Consider the following 21084-nt stretch of genomic DNA (forward strand, 5'->3'; position numbering starts at 1 on the left):
TTTTGGTTTTGGAGTCCTTTATTCTATTTTTTTGCTTGATTTTGTTCTCTGTTGGTGTTCTTGCATTTGTTGTTGCTTGCTGTAAGCTCAAGAGGCCTATAGCCTTCTTATCTCCTACTCTTTGCTTCCACACAACGCAGTAGGAGGGAATTGAAGGAGTAAATGGGCAAATGAAACCCCTTCGGGTTTGGGTTTTTTGGATGGCTTATTTTAACTTTGATGCCCATAAGTAATTTTTTTAAAAAAAATATAACATAGGGTATCAAAGTGAAAACATGGATAAACTTTGTGGTGTCAAAATGAAAATAACCTTTTTTTTCGCTTTGGACAAGGGGAATAAATTGGCGATACGATTTATGATCAATATTACCCTTCACTATTTTAAATATTTGATTTCTATCTTAATCTATCCTAATCGTAATTATATCCGATCCTAATCTTATGTGAACTATCCATAGCTTAATAATTTTAAAAATAATATTAATAAAAAATATGAAATATCTTTATGGTATTAGTTCGTTAAGATAAATAAATTATACGTAGCTAACGTACGATAATACATAAAGTATTAGAAAAAGATCTAAATCATACTCCCTTTAAAGGTACGAGTTTGGGAAAATCTTTTTATGATCAATATTACTCTTCACTATTTTAAATATTTTATTTCTATCTTAATCTATCCTAATCGTAATTATATCTGATCATAATCCTATGTGAACTATCCATAGCTTAATAATTTTAAAAATAATATTAATAAAAAAGTATGAAATATCTTTATGGTATTAGTTCGTTAAGATAAATAAATTATACATAGCTAACGTACGATAATACATAAAGTATTACAAAAAGATCTAAAAAGTTTTAAAATTGCACAAAGTACCATGAAAAATTTAAAATTATAAAATCAAACCCGACGTCTAAAAACTTAAAATAACAAACATGAAATCAAGAAATTAACAGAAGCTTGCTAAGAATTTAAAATTTATAATTAACACCTCAATGTCTCAAAAATTATAGGATCACCCTCAAAAGTTTAAATTACAAACAAGCACCTGAAATTCTAAAAATTTAAATCATATAAACAACATAGATGAATTCAAGGGATTACCATAATGCACCTAAAAATTTTAGACATTTTAAAACTTAAAATAACAAACATGAAATCACGAAATTAATAGCAGCCTCTAAAGAATTTAAAATTTTTAATTAACACCCTCAATATTCCAAAAATTATAGAAACACCCTTAATATTCCAAAAATTATAGAAACACCCTCAAAAGTTTAAATTATAAAAAACAACCCTAAAATTCTAAAAATTTTAAATTTACAAACAATAAAAGATGTATTCAAGAGATTACCCTCATGCACTTAAAAATTTAAAATTTACCATTAAACTCAAAGTTAAAAATTATAAAAAAATATCTTTCAAATTTTAAAAATCGCAAAAAACATTAAATTTTAAAATTTATAACCAATACACATCAAATCTAGAAACTATTGGTAAATTGTTGACATATGAAATATAGAAGTTGTAACTTCCAAACTTTAAAGTAATTTTTTTAAAAACACTCCTAAAGTTTTAAAAATTACAAATCACATTCTCAAAGTTCAAAACCACAAAAAGGGCTGAAATTTTAAAACTTGGCAAAGAAAAGTATAATTGTTAGATATTCTTATATATATATATATATATATTAAATTTCTAATTTAGAATTTACTATTCCTTTTCAGCATCTAAAAATAGTCTAAGTTGATACTGATAAACAAAAGTAATAAGAATTGATTAAAAATATCCGGTTAAGGAATATAAATTTAAAAAATATTATAGCTTAAAAATTATCATCACTATATAAATTAAAGTAACTGCATATAATTATACTAATAAGTTAGAGTAACAAAAACACATTAGCAACATTAATTGATATATGTTTAAATCCATAAAAATGATAAAAGACTATAATATAATAGTTTACAACTAATTTATTATAATTTAAAAACATTAATCTTTGATGTTAATAATATTTATAGAGTAAAATATTACAATAAATTATGTATAGAAAAACTGTCAAGAATGTTTAGATATATCCTTTAAAGAATCAAGCTATTTCCATTGCAAATGGGAAGTGACGAAAATAAATTTAAAATTCAGATGTTTCCATGAATCATTTGAATTGGCATTAATATAAGGATATCTATTAAAGAAGCACCAATTGAGTTACATTGAAGAATAATTTAATAACTTTATCCCAATTAAAGAAGAATTCTTCATGGAAGATAAGAAAATTAGTAAGTATTCATAAATTTCATACTTTATTCTTCAAATACTAAAAAATTAAATATTAATATTATAATCTAAGGTAAATTTGTAATAAAAATGTAGGTATTTAGTTTAGATCTTTGTAGAAATAACAAGGATGGAGCAAATGTAACATCATTGACATAACAAAAATTCTTATTGGATGCACATCAGAAGAATTCATTATTGAGAAAAAAGGTATTTTCTAATCTTATTTAAGTAATAAATTAGGAACACAAAGAATTTTATATATATGAAATTAACTTTTATTCTCATTGAAATAGAAAAAAATCAAAGTCTGTATTTCAAGAAGTTTATGTTAAATATCAGATATACATTTAACTTGTTTGTGAAGTTAAATGACAAGATAAAAGATTAACGAGCCCAGAAAAGATAACAGCACAAAAAAATACAAGTCTAGCATGATGTCACAATCAATATAGATGATGAAGACACAACTCTAGATTGTCTAGAAAAAGATAAAGGTGAGAAAGGATTGATGTTAGTTCAATAAAAAAAATAAAACAGAAGGAATAAAAGATAATATTTTCTGAATATTTTTATAGAATAGTTTAATTATTTTGAGTAAATTTAGGAATCTTTTGAAGGGAGTTTCATGAGCTTTTTCAATACTTTTATAGATGCTTTTATCATATAAAAGTATACTAGAGTTAGCATTAATCTTTAACTTATAATTTTTATAAAGTTTATCAATGATTAGTAACAAACTTCATATTCTCTTCTATATCGTTTTAGCATACTTTTAACCAATCATTTTACCTTATTGGTTTTAAATATTCACCTTCCTTATATAGTACTGTTTCAATAATTTTTACTTTTACAAAACTGTACTTTCTCAAGTAAAGCTTGGTTTCATGTCAGTCAAAATAATATAAAATTTTAAATTAGCTTTAAATTATATTTGTTTTCTATCAATTCAAATATCAACATGAAAATTTAAATTGGGTGTAGCCCATTTAAACAAACATCAAAGAAAATAAATAATTACAATATTAAAGTTTAGAGATAAAAGTGAGTACAAACTATTAAAATGGAACTGAGGAAAAAATAGTTAGAAAGTAAGCCAAAAATACTAAATCATGCTATTTAACCATGTGCATTGCACGTGTATAAAAAAACCTAGTGTGCGTGCGCGTGTGTGTATTTATATATATATGATATGGTTTCAATATTTCTACATCTTTTTGCTTGTCTATTGGGAAAACAAGAATCTGTTATAGAGTAGTTGCCGTGCTAATACTTCTTTTTTTTCAAATAATACCTCAAATTCCTCTTTTACTTGATTGAATAAAATTTGAAATACTTATTTTTTAGGGCCCTTTTTATATTGATGTCGTGTACTAGGCCCGCAAGCCCATTGAAGTATAGTAAACCATGAGATTCACTAAGTGCGGTCCTGTTGGGGAATAGTAAGCAGTGAGATTCACTGAGTACAGCGTGTTGTTTGGCTCAAAATACGATGAAAAGTAGCTAGGCAATACTACATTTGAGTTCCTTAGCATTCTATTTTAAGTCTCTCAAATTCCTCTAACTATTCGTTGTGGGACTATAAGTTGGACTGAAGTGTTACGAGTGATCCCTCAAATCTTTGGTATTATTAAACTAGCCTCTCAACTCATTAAAATTGTGATTTAATCCCTCAAGTATTACTATATGTCAGAAAGTTGATGTATGGTTTAGGGGGGATATGATTTTGGGGTCCCTCAATCTTCTTTGATGGCTGATTGTTCCTGTTGAGAGTTTCGAGCTGCAATTTCCTACACAAACAATAGAGGTTGGAGATCCTAGACGTTGTTTCCTCTAGTGTGCCCTCCAACGCTCAAGATAGTAACTGATATCATTAATCTGAAGAGGAAAATAGAGCATGGTCTTGTTGACTTTTTGTGTGTAAAATTTTGCGTACCTTAGCGTGGTGAAAGATGTCATTATTTATAAGGTTTTACGGGGGGCATATTGGTAATTTTGACTGGGTTTGTGTAGTGATGGTTCAGACCATGCTTATGCTTTACACATGTTAGCAGGTGTTTGGATGAGTCACCTTCACAATCAGTGATAGGACTGTTAGAGTAAAGGCATGCCCGAGGAGCTTTGAAGGCTCTCGCTTGAGCGGTCATAATGACTATGATATCACATTAATGTTGATGGCGACTGGATAGTGAAATGTAGGCATGACTGTTCATGTAGTATATGCGATGCAACTTTTGATGACGCTTGGCAGGCCATTTTACTATTCAAGACACGATATGCCGGCTCCGAGTGGAGAGCGACATTTCTAGGGTATAACACTAGTCATTTCAAATTAGCCAATGTAGTTAGTTATCGTTTGATTTGGGAGAGATTCTATTTAACATTTTTGATGAGTTTCTAGCTACAATTCTTCTTTTAAATTACTTTCAACCCAATCTCGTTAAACCTCATTTCTGAGTTTCTAGACGCTTAAAACCTATTTCTTAAAAAAAATTATTTTCATCGGATTTGTGAGGGGGAATAAATGGGATTCATCATATATATGTGGCTGCAACTAATCTCAAGCTAGTAATTTAGACAAACTAACTAATAGAGGGGTACTAATTTGAAATCACTTTAAAGGTTTGAGGTACCTAATAGCCATTTCCATGATTGAGGAATTGATTTTTAAATATTAAAATCCTAATAAGGGACCAATATCGAAACCAACCTACTCTTTAGACCTGTTGGTAATCTTTTCAAAACTAGGCCAGGACTGATCTCGGCCACTTTTGATAAGAGCTGGTTCTTTTTCTTTTATGAACCAATGAGGAGGGTATATAAAAAAACCAGTTTAAGCCAACTCTAGCCTTGTGAGAAGATAAAACGTGTGTGGGCCACATATGCTGCAATTGAAAGGTAGCAAAACCGCGTGAAATTGTAGAGACCGCGTGAAAGGCTTCACGTGGGGGACACACCCATGCGAGACATCCTATTTCCCAGCGAGTTTCGTGTGGCTTCGTGAAGAGATCACCCATATGACACGTACAGGCCCACCCGATAGTCTATTTGCAGCTATATATAGCTGGTAAACGCGTGACCTAGCGAGGTAGTGCAGAAGGGAGAGAACGAAAATCTTGGGCGGCATGCAAGGCTTCGTGCAGAGAGTTGTGTGTAGGCGTACCGCAGAGAGAAAAATCCTTTGACGGCTGACCCTTTTGAGTAGAAAAGCAGGGAGCCTATTTGAGGGTTTAATTTGTGAGAGCTGTGTGATTGTAAACTCTATTTGTATTCTTTTTCTCTCTAATAGTAGATCCCCCCCCCCTCCTTACCCTGTGGACGTAGGCAATTTGCCAAACCACGTTAAAATTGATTGTTCGTGTTGTGATTTGTAATAGAGAGTTTATGTTTACTCGACAAGTCAGTCCTAGAACTGATGAGAGGAAGAGCTGATATCTCACTTTGTTGATATATTTTACTTTCGGTTTTTGTTTTCTTTGTGAAACATGGATTTAGTTGAGATCTACTCCCTTGTCGAGCACCAGAGGTGCTGCCAAAATTTCCGCTGCGCACAACAAGTGGTATCAGAGCTCGGGCTATACTTGGGCAATTTGGAGGAGTAGATCACTTTGGAAGCTCGTCTAGGGTTTCAATTGAAGTTAAAGGTGGGATCCTTTTGGTAAAGGCTTTATCTTTCTCAAGTTTGGATCTATTCTTCAGTTTGTTCCGCATTGGTTGTTAGTATGTTAAGGAACATGGCCGAGAAAGAAGGTGTTGAGGGTGGTGCTTCTGGTGTGAAGACCATTCAAAGTTTGAATATCCACTCTACGAAGATAGATGTGGAGAAGTTTAATGGCACGAACAACTTTGGACTTTAGCGATGCGAAGTTTTGGATGCACTGAACGCGTAAAATTTGGAGGATACTTTAGAATTGGATGGCAAGCCAGATGATATTGAAGAGAAGGCTTGGAAGAAGATGAATCGGACGGTGTGTGGTGTAATTAGGTCTTGTTTAACATAGGATCTAAAGTATGATGTGATGAATGAGACTTCTGCAAAGAAGATTTAGGAGATCCTTGAAAGCAAGTATTTGACCAAGAGTGTGGAAAATCGCTTGCATTTGAAGAGGAGGTTTTATCGCTTCTAATTGAAGAAGGGAACCTCCATTAGTGATCACATGAATCACTACATGAAGCTTCTTGCGAATTTGGTGAATGTGGATATTATGATTGAAGATGAGGACAGGGCATTGCTGTTGTTGAGTTCCTTGCCTGATGAGGAATACGTGACCTTTGTTCTTACCCTAATTAATAGGAAGGCGTCCCTTTCGTATAGTGAAGTCATCACTGCACTTGTGAACTATCAGCTTTGAAAGAAGGATAAGGAGGCTTCAGTTGAGCCAGTAGCGGAGGCATTGGTCGCAAGAGGGAAGAACCCAAACCAAAAGAATTAGAAGTCACAGTCTAGAGTAGGGCATCCTACAGTTGGAAAAGATCAGTGTGCTTGGTGTAAGGAGACTGGTCATTAGAAGAAAGATTGTCCAAAACTCGACGAATGGATGAAGAATAAGCAGAAGGGAAAAGGGAAGCAACCATCATCAGAAGCAAACGAATGGATGAAGAATAAGCAGAAGGGAAAAGGGAAGCAACCATCATCAGAAGCAAACATCGTTATATCAGATGGTAATATTTTAAGCAGAAGGGAAAAGGGAAGCAACCATCATCAGAAGCAAACATCGTTATATCAGATGGTAATATTTCTGATACTTCTATTTATTCGATGTCTATCAGTCCTACAGGTAGCTACTCGGAGGAAACTAAGTGGATGTTGGATAGTGGTGTGACCTATCATGTGTGCCCTAGAAGGGAATGGTTCTCTAGTTTTGAGAAGCTAGACAGTGGTGTGATGTACATGGGAGACAACCGTGCATATCAGATCCTTGGGATAGGAAGAATTCGCATCAAGATGTTTGACGGGACTGTTAAGGAGTTATATGATGTGAGATATATTCATTCCTTGAGGAAGAACTTGATCTCAATTGGAGCTTTGGTTGGAGAGGGTCTAAAGGTTCGTGTTGAGGACATTGTTCTTGAGATTGTAGAAGACTCTTTGATTGTGATGAAGGGCGTCAGGAGGAATAACATGTACTATTTGATTGGAGATACAGTGACAGGTGGAAAGCTGGCGACTTATGTTGATTCGACTAGACTGCGGTATTTAGGGCTTTTTCATTCTAGTATTGATTTGGAGATGGGTGCAACGACCTACAGTTTGAAGTCCAGTGAATACTTTGGTGTGAGCAAGAAGACCGAGGTGAAGTTTGGCACCTCTATTCACCACATGGGGGTCTTTCAGATGGGGTTCACGTGGATCTTTGGGGGTCTTCTAAGGAGGCATCATTGGGAGGAAATAGATGTTTGGTTTCTGTTCTATGTGTGTTTGGGTTGCAACCAAATCCCCTTTGGATAAAATCCTAGTAGTCTGCAACAGATCGAAGAAGTGTGTGATAGACAGAAAGTTGAAGGTACTTCATTCTGGTTTTGGTGGGAGGTATAAGATGGACATATTTCTGTATTAGAGCCGAGCTCGCAGCATTTCGAGACACTTCGTTGAAAAAAAAATCTTAGGGCAACTAGATAGGGTGACAAATTTGGAGAACCGTGTATTGCTGGAGGAGGATCGGTGTTTGTTATCAAGCAATGGTCTATAGAAGAGTTTCTAGACTGAGGCTTCGACATATTTGGGTCATCCTATTAAAGAGTTATCAACTGCTGTGATTTGAGGTAAAACTCAATTGGATATTTGGTCTGGTAATGTCACATTGGATGAGGCTTTGATGAGAGAGCCTATTGACTCTCAGCAGATGGAGAGTTTTGGACAAATCATAGAGGTATCACAGCAGGTGGAGAGTGATGTTACTTCAAATTGGGTGGAGATTACTCCACATACTCCAGATCATTCTGTATTGTTTGAGATTCCAGCTGAGGTGACATAGTTTGGGGATCATTTTGGATTTGGATGCAAATGATGAGTTGTTTTTAGATTTGAGTGCAGCTGGTGGGTATGATTTGGATACGACTATTGGTTCACCTCAGATGGAGGTGTTTGATATGTTTCAGTTTAGGACCTTTAGGAGAGCTATCAGTTACAGATCCGTTGGTGATGTTGGTGAAGAGTTATAAACTTTTCTACTTGATTGAGGCTTTTTGGAGGCCATTGGGTGAACTACATGAGGCTTGATTCCTTGGACAAGAGGATACGTAGGCAGTCTTTATGATGCAGCCAATTTGGTGAGTTGATACCGACATTTGGAGAGTGTTTGCATTCTCATTTGGGTTCTCAACTTGTTGTGGATTGAGTCCGTTGTCGTGAATTGTTTCACTTCGTACTGGATGCAACAAGTGAGATATTTGATTTAGTTGGTGTCGGCTCAGTTTTGGGAAAACTTCACCGAGGTGAAGAATTGTAAGAAGATAAAACGTGTGGGGGGGCACATATGCTGCAGTTGAAAGGCAGCAAAACCGCGTGTAATTGCAGAGACCACGTGAAAGGCTTCATGTGGGGCCACACCCATGCAAGACATCCTATTTCCCAGCGGGTTTCGTGTGGCTTCGTGAAGAGATCACCCATATGACGCGTACAGGCACACCCGATAGTCTATTTGCAGCTATATATAGCTGGTAAACGCGTGACCTAGCGAGGTAGTGCAGAAGGGGGAGAACGAAAATCTTGGGCGGCGTGCAAGGCTTCGCGTAGAGGGTTGTGTGCAGGCGTATCACAGAGAGAAAAAGCCTTTAACGGCTGATTTTTTTGAGTAGAAAAACAAGGAGTCTATTTGAGGGTTTAATTTGTGAGAGCTATGTGATTGTAAACCCTATTTGTATTCTTTTTCTCTCTAATAGTAGATCCCCTCTCCTTGCCCTGTGGACGTAGGCAATTTGCCGAACCACGTTAAAATTGATTTTTCGTGTTGTGATTTGTAATAGAGAGTTTAGGTTCCCTCGACAAGTTAGTCCTAGAATTGATGAGAGGAAGAGCTGATATCCCACTTTGTTGAGATATTTTACTTTCGGTTCTTGTTTCCTTTGTAAAACATGGATTTAGTTGAGATCTACTCTCTTGTCAAGCACCAGAGGTGCTGCCGAAATTTCCGTTGCGTACAATAATTTTTTCAGTCAGATTTAATTTCAAAATAGGATAAAGATCAAACTTCATCCTGTTTTTGTAGGTTGCCACACATACCCTTTTGAGTGAGTTTGGATACCTTTCTTTAAGAGGCCTAGGGAAGAGTTGGGAAAGTCGCAATGCTAACCATCCAAATAAAATTATGTTTGTTTACATTTTTTTTAGGTACAGTGATCAGAGAAGAGAAAAGATGGAGAGGGTTAAAAAGAAATAAATTTCCTACTTTCTTGACTCTCCAAAAGTGAATGCATTAGAGCAACTCCAATGGGGAGGCTGCAAAATGCAGCCTCCCCAAAGTATATTCTTGGGCATATGCTTTTTTAGAGGGGGGGCACTCCAACCACCCCCTCTATATGAAACTCTATTTGCATTTTTAATTGATTTCTTTTATAATACTTTAAATAGATTTGAAAATATAAAAAATATAAAATGTTAAAAAATTATATGAATTAATTTAAAATATAAAATATATTATAAATTAATACTAAAAGTATAATATATAATATACTCATTATTTAAATAAAATTAATTATCTTTAATAAATTGATAATAAGACATAGATAAGAGCCTTTAAAATTTAAAAAGCAGAAAATATAGCATAATATTTAGAATAACCTTCACAGCTACTTCGAATGATGAAATTTTATATATTACATTCAGCGGCATTACATAGAAAAATAAAGTACATGAAAATAAAGTACATGAAAATAAAATACATGAAAAAAACTAAAAATCGGGCAGGCCATTTCCTCCATATCCACCGCTTCTGTAGTTAGGTATTCCGTATTGACTTCCTGCATAACTATATTCAGGATTAGGAATATCAGATGAAGAACCTCCGGTTGTGTTTCTATTTAAAATCTCTTGTTTTTTAATTCGAAAATACTCGCGTTCCGAAGGATCAGTAATAGTATCAAGATTAATCAACATAATCTTACTTTCCTGGCGCTCCCTTTGAATATCTAATTTTTTCTTTTCGTTTTCGACCCTTAACATCATAATCTGGTGCATTGCTATTCTATCATTTTCTCGTTCTCCATGACTTTTTTTTTAAAATATCGACAATTTCTTGATTGCTTTTATTGAGAGTTTCCAAGTCGAGGTTGGATTCAGTTGCATGTCGCCTCCTCATCTTCTCTTTCTTCCTTCTTGTCGGTCGACTTGTTATCATATCTTCGTCATTATGAGTATATTCCTCATTATCGTCATTTAAGTCGACGACAAGAGAACTTGAATCTGATCCCTGAGATGAGCGGGACTTTGAAGTTTTGGAAGTTGCAGGCGATCTGACACTTATATTTGCCCATTTCTCTACATCTTTTAAAATTGACCAAACATGATCAAATAGAAACCCCTTTCTCTCTTCTGGATCTTCTGCAAATATTATCCTAGCACGTTTAATCTACCACAAGAGAGGAAGAAACATTTATTAATAACATGATAGTAGATGATAATCAAGATTTATGTTATTCAAAATACTTACAATGTCAAGCTCAGAAGCACCGCTTGGATTTAAGCGCTCGACTTGTCGAATACATCCTCGAAATTTACTGATGGCCTTCATAATTAATTGCATTCGGCATGAAAGAGACTTCAGAGTCCTTTGAGCATTACAAATATTGGAAATCCTTTCATGAAATAAAGCAGAAATTCGTTCCCACAGCTTGTCCTTCTTTTGATTAGATCCCATGACTGGATCTTGAGAAATTTCGAGCCACGTGGCGCATAAAACTTGGTCTTCTTCTTATAAAAAAGATTTTTCGAGACTAGATGCCATAATCTAAGGAGGAATGTAAAGAGTTATGAATATAGAATAAGATCGAAGAGTTGTGGTGGAGATATGAAAATTGTGCAAGTATTATATAGGGATCAGATGTGGGAAGTCTCCAACACTAGGAGAATCCAATGTGGGGAGTCTCCAACACAAAAAGAATCCAATGTGGGGGTGAGAAGCCAATGCTGAAAAGAATCCAATGTGGGGAGTCTCCAACACGAAAGGAATCCAATGTGGGGGAGTAAGAAGCCAATGCTGAAAAGAATCCAATATGGGGAGTCTCCAACACGAAAGGAATCAAATGTGGGTTGTCTCCAACACCAGGAATCCAATCTAGGGAGTCTCCAACAAGAAAGGAATCCAATACGGAGAGTCTCCAACACTAGGAGAATCCAATGTGGGGAGTCTCCAACACAAAAGGAATCCAATGTGGGGGTGAGAAGCCAATGCTGAAAAGAATCTAGTGTGGGGAGTCTCCAACACGAAAAGAATCCAATGTGGGGGGTGAGAAGCTAATGCTGAAAAGAATCCAATGTGGGGAGTCTCCAAGACGAAAGGAATTCAATGAGAAGCCAATGCTGAAAAGAATCCAATGTTGGGAGTCTCCAACACGAAAGGAATCCAATGTGGGGGGGTGAGAAGCCAATGCTGAAAAGAATCCAATGTGAGGAGTCTCCAACGCGAAAGGAATCCAATGTGGGGGTGAGAAGCCAATGTTGAAAAGAATCCAATGCGGGGAGTCATATTATATAATGACATTACATCCATCTCTAAATAACTCACAACTTATATGATTATTTCTATAAATAACTTCTTCATCAATGAACTATGGAGCCGGACCGTCACATCTACCTTCTTCTTCTTCTTCTTCTGACGACGAAATATGGTCTCAGTACATTAAAGATTGGGAGGAAGATATGACACAATGGGAGAAGGAAGATGAACTCTTAGCTCGCGTACATGCCTCTAATAGTAAAATAATGACTTATCTCTCTCAAGAGGCAGAGCGGCCAAAGCGTATTGGCTCAGTTCCTGGTCATTTGGTGATCAATCGCGGGAGGGAAGAAGGTAATTCTCGACTTTACCATGACTATTTTTCTGATAACCCTACATATGGTGCAAACCTATTCCGTAGAAGGTTCCGGATGCACAGGAGTTTATTCCTTCGTATAGTTGAGGCGGTACGTGAGCATGACAACTTCTTCGTACAGAAGATGGATGGTGTCGGCAAACTTGGGCTATCAACTTTACAAAAAGTTACATCGTCATTGCGCATGTTGGCGTATGGAACATCAGCAGATAGTACTGACGAATATGTTAGGATCGGTGAGTCAACTGCAATTGTATGTTTAAAGAGATTTTGCAGAGCAATTGTAGAAGTATTTGAAGATGAATATCTGAGGACCCCCAATGTCGATGATGTTGCAAGGTTATTGCAAAAGGGCGAAGAAAGAGGTTTTCCAGGAATGTTAGGAAGTCTAGACTGTATGCATTGGCAATGGAAAAATTGTCCAACAGCATGGGCAGGACAATACTCAGGTCGTCATGGAGGTCCAACCATTATTCTTGAGGTAGTAGCATCATATGATCTATGGATATGGCATGCATACTTTGGCTTTACCAGGATCCAATAACGATATTAATGTATTGCAGTCGTCTAATTTGTTCGACAATCTATCACAAGGTATTGCTCCTCCTGCTCATTACACAATTCAAGGAAAAAATTATGATGTCGGTTATTATTTGGCCGATGGCATATATCCGAAATGGCCAACACTTGTTCAAACCATTTCTAATTTCGATGATAAAAAGAAACAATATTTTGCAATGATGCAAGAAGCATGTCGAAAAGATGTTGAGCGGGCATTCGGTGTTCTCCAATCACGATTTGCTATCATCAAGGGGCCAGCCCGTTTTTGGGATAAACGAACTCTGCATGATATCATGACTGCTTGTATTATAATGCACAATATGATTGTCGAAGATGAACGCGACGAGCAAGAAGATGTTGTCATTTCAACTCCACAATCAATTCCGAATGCTGAAAATATGGAGATAACGGAAACTGAACGATTCCAACGGTTTCTTGCTCGACATAAGAGGTTGAAAAACAAAGAAGCTCATTTTGCACTTCGAAATGCATTGATTGAACATTTGTGGGAAAGACATGGAAATGAAGCGATGTAACTTTTTTTACTAATGAAATAATGACTTTTTCATTTTTAATTACTTGGTTCTTGAAATTTTATATTTCAATTAATATTATTCAATATTAGTCTCATTTTGAAGGTATCGGCAAAACACAACTGTAAAATTTTTATTTAAAAATAATTAGTAGAAATAAACTTATGTTGATTTTAAGTTGAATATCTAAAAATAATTAGTTAGTTAGAAGGGTATTATTGTTATTTTTTAGGGAGAATAATGAAATGAAGGGGGGTTGCATATTTGGAGCAAAAACTCCAAATATGTAGCCGGGTGGGAGTTTTTGCAGCCGGACTCCAAAAATTGGAGTCCGGTTGGAGCTCAACCGGGCTGCATTTTGAAGAAATGCAGCTCGGTTAGAGCTGTTCTTAAAATGACAGAAATTTTCAAAATACAGCCCGGTTGGAGCTGCTCTTAAAATGACAGAAATTAAATTTTAAGTAATATTTCTTAAAATCTTCCACATCTTGAATTCCTTTTTCCGCTCCGTCACTTCGTATCCAAACTCACCCCAAACCCAAACTAGTTCATTTTCTTCTCTCACTATTTCTGAGAGATACGCCCTAATTTAGGGTTTCTCGATCTTCAAAACCCTACAAAAGCTCAAACCCTTTACGAATCGGGATTTTTATTCCTTTAAGCGGATACACATGAGCCGAAGGAGAGAAGCCTGCAGAAATTTTCAGCGCGGCAGGTATTTTTCTTCTTTCTTTTTCCTTTTTAAATTTTCTTTTTTTTAAAAAAAATCATCTGAGCTATAGTTTATTCAATAAATTTAGTTCAAAATTTTATCTTTTTTCCCTTTCAATTTGTTGATGGAATATGGAATAATTGCAGGTTTTTGCGTTTGCTTGAAATCATGCTCACATCAAATAGAATTGAAGTGTTTCTATTTCTGGGTTTTTTATGATCTTTTCTCTTAATATTTTTGGATACTTTTTAACCGGATTTTGTGTTGCGTGGTTAATTTCTGATTCCGTCTATTGATTCCCGCTGCAACCCACATTTTCCGGTGCAAATTTAAGCCATATTTTGGGGGTACAAACTATTTGTCATGCCAGTAACACTGTCGTTGTGATGGTACTTGGTTGAAGACTTGCGTTAGATTCTTCAGGGTTGTATTACGTTGGCTGATGGCATATTAGTGCTAGGCAGACAACTTTTTTATAGATGGACTCGCTGAACATATCCATGATACATTTTATTTGTTGATCGTATTATATCCGTTGATGCAACAAAGAGAAGGACTGTTTCTAAACATATGCATGATTCCTATGCGCCCGACTGTTGGGCGAGGAAGAAGTATCATGTAGTTCATGTCAAAGAATGAGTATGGCTTCAACAATAATATTGGTCGATTAGTTGATGATAAATCACGAGAGAATCACTTGATATGGTCTCAACATGTCAATTGACATAGTAAGTGCCACAGTTAGGAGGAACTATAGTTGATGAGACGAGGGCTAGGAGGAGATCTAAATTTTAAGTGAACATGGATTCGAAAAGTTTATAAGGATACAAGCCTCTTACTTTAACTGAGAAGATGGCCCTTGTAACAGTTAGGTAGAGAAAATGATACATGTAGCCAGCCCAGAGATTTTGGATGAGGTTTGTTGTCATTGGTTGTTGTTGTTGTCATTATCATCGTTATGAGGAGGACTTCAAAATAAATAAAATATCAAGAAGTTAACGATGCAAGCAAAATTTAAACCAAGAATAAGGTGGATTTTCCTCTCCAAACAAAATATGATTGATTTGTCCTTTGAAAATCTCACAATCTCAGCATCCTATGTCCCAAATTCCTCAATCAAATAATGTAAAACCACAAGATGTCAATGTCACAAGTCCCAACATGGTATATGCTTACTGTTTTAAAAAACCTCCCCCTAGTCCGCTTAGGCGTATGCCTAGGCCTAGACGGTACCTAGGCCGCCTAACTAGCGCCTAGCGCCTAGGCGGTATTTAGGATGCCCACCTAGGTTTTACGAGCGTTTAGGGGAGCATTGTCTGCTTACGTGGATTGCACCCTGTAGGCCTTGATTGTGATTTTATGTGTCGTAGACTACACGTCCTCCAAACTCCATTAATCTCCAAATATGAACACCTCCATTACCTCCTCCGACCTTCAGCAAAACCTCATCGACCACCACTTAAATGAAGAAAGAAACAAAAACGCCCAGAAACCGCTTAAGCGCCCGCCTAGGCGACTAAGCGCTGGGCGCCAAGTTCGACGCCTAGAAGCGCCCAGCGTTTAATGTAACATTGTCTGCTATATATCTAATAAGTTGTGAGGAAGAAAAGAAGATAAATCTAAAAAAAATTTGAGCAGTAATCTCTCTTTTGCGGAGGGATGCACCTGTCAAGGAGAAGTTAAACATTTATTGTGAAAAGTTGGTAGTGGATGTTGGCTGTTTGAGCAGATGTAAAACAGGAGATGGTGTGGATGCATTGACTAAGTTCGGTGTGGAGAAGGAACAGGCAGCATCAGGAGTGAAATGAAATACTCAAAATCAGTCTCTTTTCTCCCTGAAAAAATCTAATAACAAATTTCTTTCCTTGGGACATTGGAATCTTTGATATCAAAGCAAATGAAATGGAGGAGTGAGTCAGTCTGACATGTTCACATGGTGCCAACAGTACTTACCAGTTGAAGCTTGTGTTTCTAATATTTGTAGCCAACAAAACAACCAAAAACCTCGTATCCAAACTCACCCCAAACCCAAACTAGTTCATTTTCTTCTCTCACTATTTCTGAGAGATACGCCCTAATTTAGGGTTTCTCGATCTTCAAAACCCTACAAAAGCTCAAACCCTTTACGAATCGGGATTTTTATTCCTTTAAGCGGATACACATGAGCCGAAGGAGAGAAGCCTGCAGAAATTTTCAGCGCGGCAGGTATTTTTCTTCTTTCTTTTTCCTTTTTAAATTTTCTTTTTTTTAAAAAAAATCATCTGAGCTATAGTTTATTCAATAAATTTAGTTCAAAATTTTATCTTTTTTCCCTTTCAATTTGTTGATGGAATATGGAATAATTGCAGGTTTTTGCGTTTGCTTGAAATCATGCTCACATCAAATAGAATTGAAGTGTTTCTATTTCTGGGTTTTTTATGATCTTTTCTCTTAATATTTTTGGATACTTTTTAACCGGATTTTGTGTTGCGTGGTTAATTTCTGATTCCGTCTATTGATTCCCGCTGCAACCCACATTTTCCGGTGCAAATTTAAGCCATATTTTGGGGGTACAAACTATTTGTCATGCCAGTAACACTGTCGTTGTGATGGTACTTGGTTGAAGACTTGCGTTAGATTCTTCAGGGTTGTATTACGTTGGCTGATGGCATATTAGTGCTAGGCAGACAACTTTTTTATAGATGGACTCGCTGAACATATCCATGATACATTTTATTTGTTGATCGTATTATATCCGTTGATGCAACAAAGAGAAGGACTGTTTCTAAACATATGCATGATTCCTATGCGCCCGACTGTTGGGCGAGGAAGAAGTATCATGTAGTTCATGTCAAAGAATGAGTATGGCTTCAACAATAATATTGGTCGATTAGTTGATGATAAATCACGAGAGAATCACTTGATATGGTCTCAACATGTCAATTGACATAGTAAGTGCCACAGTTAGGAGGAACTATAGTTGATGAGACGAGGGCTAGGAGGAGATCTAAATTTTAAGTGAACATGGATTCGAAAAGTTTATAAGGATACAAGCCTCTTACTTTAACTGAGAAGATGGCCCTTGTAACAGTTAGGTAGAGAAAATGATACATGTAGCCAGCCCAGAGATTTTGGATGAGGTTTGTTGTCATTGGTTGTTGTTGTTGTCATTATCATCGTTATGAGGAGGACTTCAAAATAAATAAAATATCAAGAAGTTAACGATGCAAGCAAAATTTAAACCAAGAATAAGGTGGATTTTCCTCTCCAAACAAAATATGATTGATTTGTCCTTTGAAAATCTCACAATCTCAGCATCCTATGTCCCAAATTCCTCAATCAAATAATGTAAAACCACAAGATGTCAATGTCACAAGTCCCAACATGGTATATGCTTACTGTTTTAAAAAACCTCCCCCTAGTCCGCTTAGGCGTATGCCTAGGCCTAGACGGTACCTAGGCCGCCTAACTAGCGCCTAGCGCCTAGGCGGTATTTAGGATGCCCACCTAGGTTTTACGAGCGTTTAGGGGAGCATTGTCTGCTTACGTGGATTGCACCCTGTAGGCCTTGATTGTGATTTTATGTGTCGTAGACTACACGTCCTCCAAACTCCATTAATCTCCAAATATGAACACCTCCATTACCTCCTCCGACCTTCAGCAAAACCTCATCGACCACCACTTAAATGAAGAAAGAAACAAAAACGCCCAGAAACCGCTTAAGCGCCCGCCTAGGCGACTAAGCGCTGGGCGCCAAGTTCGACGCCTAGAAGCGCCCAGCGTTTAATGTAACATTGTCTGCTATATATCTAATAAGTTGTGAGGAAGAAAAGAAGATAAATCTAAAAAAAATTTGAGCAGTAATCTCTCTTTTGCGGAGGGATGCACCTGTCAAGGAGAAGTTAAACATTTATTGTGAAAAGTTGGTAGTGGATGTTGGCTGTTTGAGCAGATGTAAAACAGGAGATGGTGTGGATGCATTGACTAAGTTCGGTGTGGAGAAGGAACAGGCAGCATCAGGAGTGAAATGAAATACTCAAAATCAGTCTCTTTTCTCCCTGAAAAAATCTAATAACAAATTTCTTTCCTTGGGACATTGGAATCTTTGATATCAAAGCAAATGAAATGGAGGAGTGAGTCAGTCTGACATGTTCACATGGTGCCAACAGTACTTACCAGTTGAAGCTTGTGTTTCTAATATTTGTAGCCAACAAAACAACCAAAAACCTATAGTTTAAGTTCATTCTACCAAAGAGCATCCTCTAAGTTCTTTTCGAGCTAGTACAAAGTGTAGAAAAAGGGAAAGATATTCAATATTTCCAATTTAAACTTGTCTTAATTTCTCAAGGCACACTAAGCTGTATAGCCAAACTAGCAGTTTCAACTTGAAGCTTAATCATATACATCACTAAGAAGAATTCATAAGGCTGATTCCCTAAGGCAGGAATTGTTTGTTGCCAGATATCATTCTTATTTGCATGCATCTCATCTCATGTACGCATGTTTGCATTGTATACTGATCGCATTTAGGTGGCGAACATGTAATATTTATGTTGTTATTGATTCAGCTGTTGACCACATGTATTCGTGATTAATTCTACTTTCTTCAAACAATTGGTGAGTAACGCTTCTCTTTATTTCCAGCTGCGACTACGGTGATCGCTGCAGGTTTCTACATGTGTCTCAGCAACAGTCAAGACCAAATTCTTTTGGATTTGGTTCGCAGAATAATAGTTCACAGTTTTTTAATGCGAATCAGCAGCAAAAGCCTAATCCTTTTGGATTTGGTGTCCAGAATGGTTCAGGCCCAAAAGGCACACCAAGCTTTGGTGTACGAAATGATAGTCCGGCCAAGGTATGTTTATGATAAAGCTACTTGAGAAATCTAGTATTTGTTTTCAGCAAAAATATTTTCTTTCAACACTCTCTTCGTGGTTTTAAGGGCACTTTAAAAGTATAATAATGCATTTTATTGTAGCTGTCAAAATTTGTCTTCTCTTAACTAACTAAAAGAATATCTTGGATACTATCATGCATTCTAATGAAGTAGCCATTTGAAAACAAGTGGATCCGCCCCTCATCTACTAGTGCACCAAACTACAGTCAGCAGGCTTCTACACAACCGCAAGCACCTAATCATCAGTAAGTTTCAATGGCAGCAATTATTATTTTCTGCTGTTACATCTTTCATGGTTATGAGAAGGTCACAGGGTTCTTAATTGAATTTCTGTTGTTGGTGCTTAGATGTTCAGATCCTGAGTCGTGTAAACATCAAATAGCTGAAGATTTCAAGAATGAACTACCACTTTGGAGGCTTACTTGTTATGGTCACTGGAAGAAGTAAGTGAAAAGATTTTACTTACTAGTTAATGCCTTAATGGTGATCAATTTGTGCTGGATAAGTCAGAAGCTCTTTGTCTCATATAATTTGTTGATCGACTTTCACTTTTAATTCGAAAGAAATAATTAGATGCCTTCTTGTCCAATCCCTCCTTTTCTTTTGTTTTCCTCTTATGCACATGCTAACAGTGATAAACAATCTTTATCTGATGAATGCATGCATCTCAATTTTCAGTCGGGCTTGTGACATTGTTGGCGATGTCAGTTATGAAGAGTTGCGAGCAGCGGCATATGAAGATGCTAAGAAAGGGTTGCCTTTGCAAGCAATTGTAAGTTGAACAAATTTATCCAACCCACCTTGGAAAAAAAAGGTCCATGTTGATGCCATGGACATTGAATATGCTCATCTGGAGTTTCTTCATAGTGCACACATGTGCAATGCGTTATCTGATGGTGTATTTAATTACTAAAGGGGATATTGTCAGCCCCTATCAGCTTTTTATGGTACTGGTTTCTTGTTTATACATATTTCCTTATACTTTCTATGTTTACATCATCATCAACAACGAAGCCTTTTGTAATTTTTGGGTCAGCCACATGAAGCCTATTCTTCCATTCATTTCTATTGTGGATGATCCCTATGTTAAGCTAACTATTACCATGTCCATCTTAATTTTTCCAAACCAAGCTCTTTAGATCTACCTCTAGTATAATTTGCCTCATTAACCATAATCTTACTGGCCTCTGTTGCACATGAACGACAATCTCAATAAATTCTCTCTTGTTTATCGTCGATAGGAGCAACCATAATCTCCCACAACTGCGCTTAGTTCTTATCTGATTTATAGTGTATATCCTTTCTATGTTTTCTGTTAAGCTATAAAGTATGTGCTGGTAGTATTTTCTTTCTTGTATTTTTTCATAGTGCAAGATAGGAAAATGTACATTTTAAGAAAATAAATTATTCACGTTCATAATGTAGCTGAACGTGGTTCAACGACTGAAAACTTCAAAGTTCTTAATCAACTATTGGTAGAGGAACTTGCTATAAAGTATGTTTTTGACTATATTGCCATTTGTTGTGCACAGATTGATAGAGAGAGAAATTTGTATAATTCAAAGTGTGCTGAATTTGACAATTTACTCCGGAATCCCTATGTAATAAGTTCTAATTACGCTGAAACCAAAAATTTCGCTGGAGCTAACAACACCATGCCGTCAATGTGTGTTCAAAATAATGCACCTGCTCAAAGTAATGCACCGCCGTTGTTTTCCAGCTTCAGTCAAATGGGGGCATCAAGTACTGTTGGGCCCAATCTCAGGCAAGAATATTTTCAGCTCCTGTGGGTGTTAAAACTTACGCAAACTAGTTATTATTAGTTCCGTATGGTTTGGATTATTCTATTTTGAGTCGATTATTAATTTGTTCCTTCAAAAAATGTTTTTCGTTTTCCAGGCCTACCACCTCAGCAACTCCACCCAATTCCATTTTTGGTCAGCCAAATGTGCCCCAGTATAACAACCAAAATGCTGGTGGAAACAGGATGAAGTTTGGTAATTCAGGTCAGATGGAAATGATTGCACTTAATTTTCAAATATTTTATAAAGAATGTTTTTTTTAACATATTGACTCTCCCTTCCTCTTC

General features: G+C 36.2%; 4 protein-coding genes across 6 annotated transcripts in view; 3 read left to right on the forward strand and 1 right to left on the reverse strand.

The window, feature by feature from the left end:
* Nucleotides 1–6679, reverse strand: part of LOC109841598 — an 11309-nt gene extending 4630 nt beyond the window's left edge. Inside the window, exon 1 of the mRNA XM_020410554.1 lies at nucleotides 6612–6679. Within this exon, the coding sequence (XP_020266143.1) occupies nucleotides 6612–6679 (68 nt within the window). The remainder of the gene's footprint in view (nucleotides 1–6611) is intronic.
* On the forward strand, nucleotides 12045–12857 carry LOC109841599. Its single transcript, XM_020410556.1, has one exon. The coding sequence runs from the start codon at nucleotides 12045–12047 to the stop codon at nucleotides 12855–12857; it is 813 nt and encodes a 270-aa protein (XP_020266145.1).
* On the forward strand, nucleotides 13038–13449 carry LOC109839959. Its single transcript, XM_020408431.1, has one exon. The coding sequence runs from the start codon at nucleotides 13051–13053 to the stop codon at nucleotides 13408–13410; it is 360 nt and encodes a 119-aa protein (XP_020264020.1). The 5' UTR covers nucleotides 13038–13050; the 3' UTR covers nucleotides 13411–13449.
* Nucleotides 13723–21084, forward strand: part of LOC109842820 (zinc finger CCCH domain-containing protein 46) — a 13429-nt gene continuing 6067 nt past the window's right edge. For 2 of the 3 annotated variants that reach the window (XR_002247407.1, XM_020411720.1), the window contains exons 1-7: nucleotides 16132–16324; nucleotides 18743–18953; nucleotides 19149–19240; nucleotides 19343–19438; nucleotides 19674–19767; nucleotides 20528–20760; nucleotides 20895–21001. Coding sequence is in view for 2 of the 3 variants with exons in the window: in XM_020411720.1 (XP_020267309.1) it covers nucleotides 16281–16324; nucleotides 18743–18953; nucleotides 19149–19240; nucleotides 19343–19438; nucleotides 19674–19767; nucleotides 20528–20760; nucleotides 20895–21001 (877 nt within the window). In the remaining variant the exon portion in view is untranslated. Of the gene's footprint in view, nucleotides 14123–16131; nucleotides 16325–18742; nucleotides 18954–19148; nucleotides 19241–19342; nucleotides 19439–19673; nucleotides 19768–20527; nucleotides 20761–20894; nucleotides 21002–21084 lie in introns of those variants that run through there. The other variant, XM_020411721.1, reaches the window with a different exon arrangement.

The sequence above is a fragment of the Asparagus officinalis genome, chromosome 5 (assembly GCF_001876935.1).
Source record: "Asparagus officinalis chromosome 5, Aspof.V1, whole genome shotgun sequence".
Lineage (NCBI taxonomy): Eukaryota > Viridiplantae > Streptophyta > Magnoliopsida > Asparagales > Asparagaceae > Asparagus > Asparagus officinalis.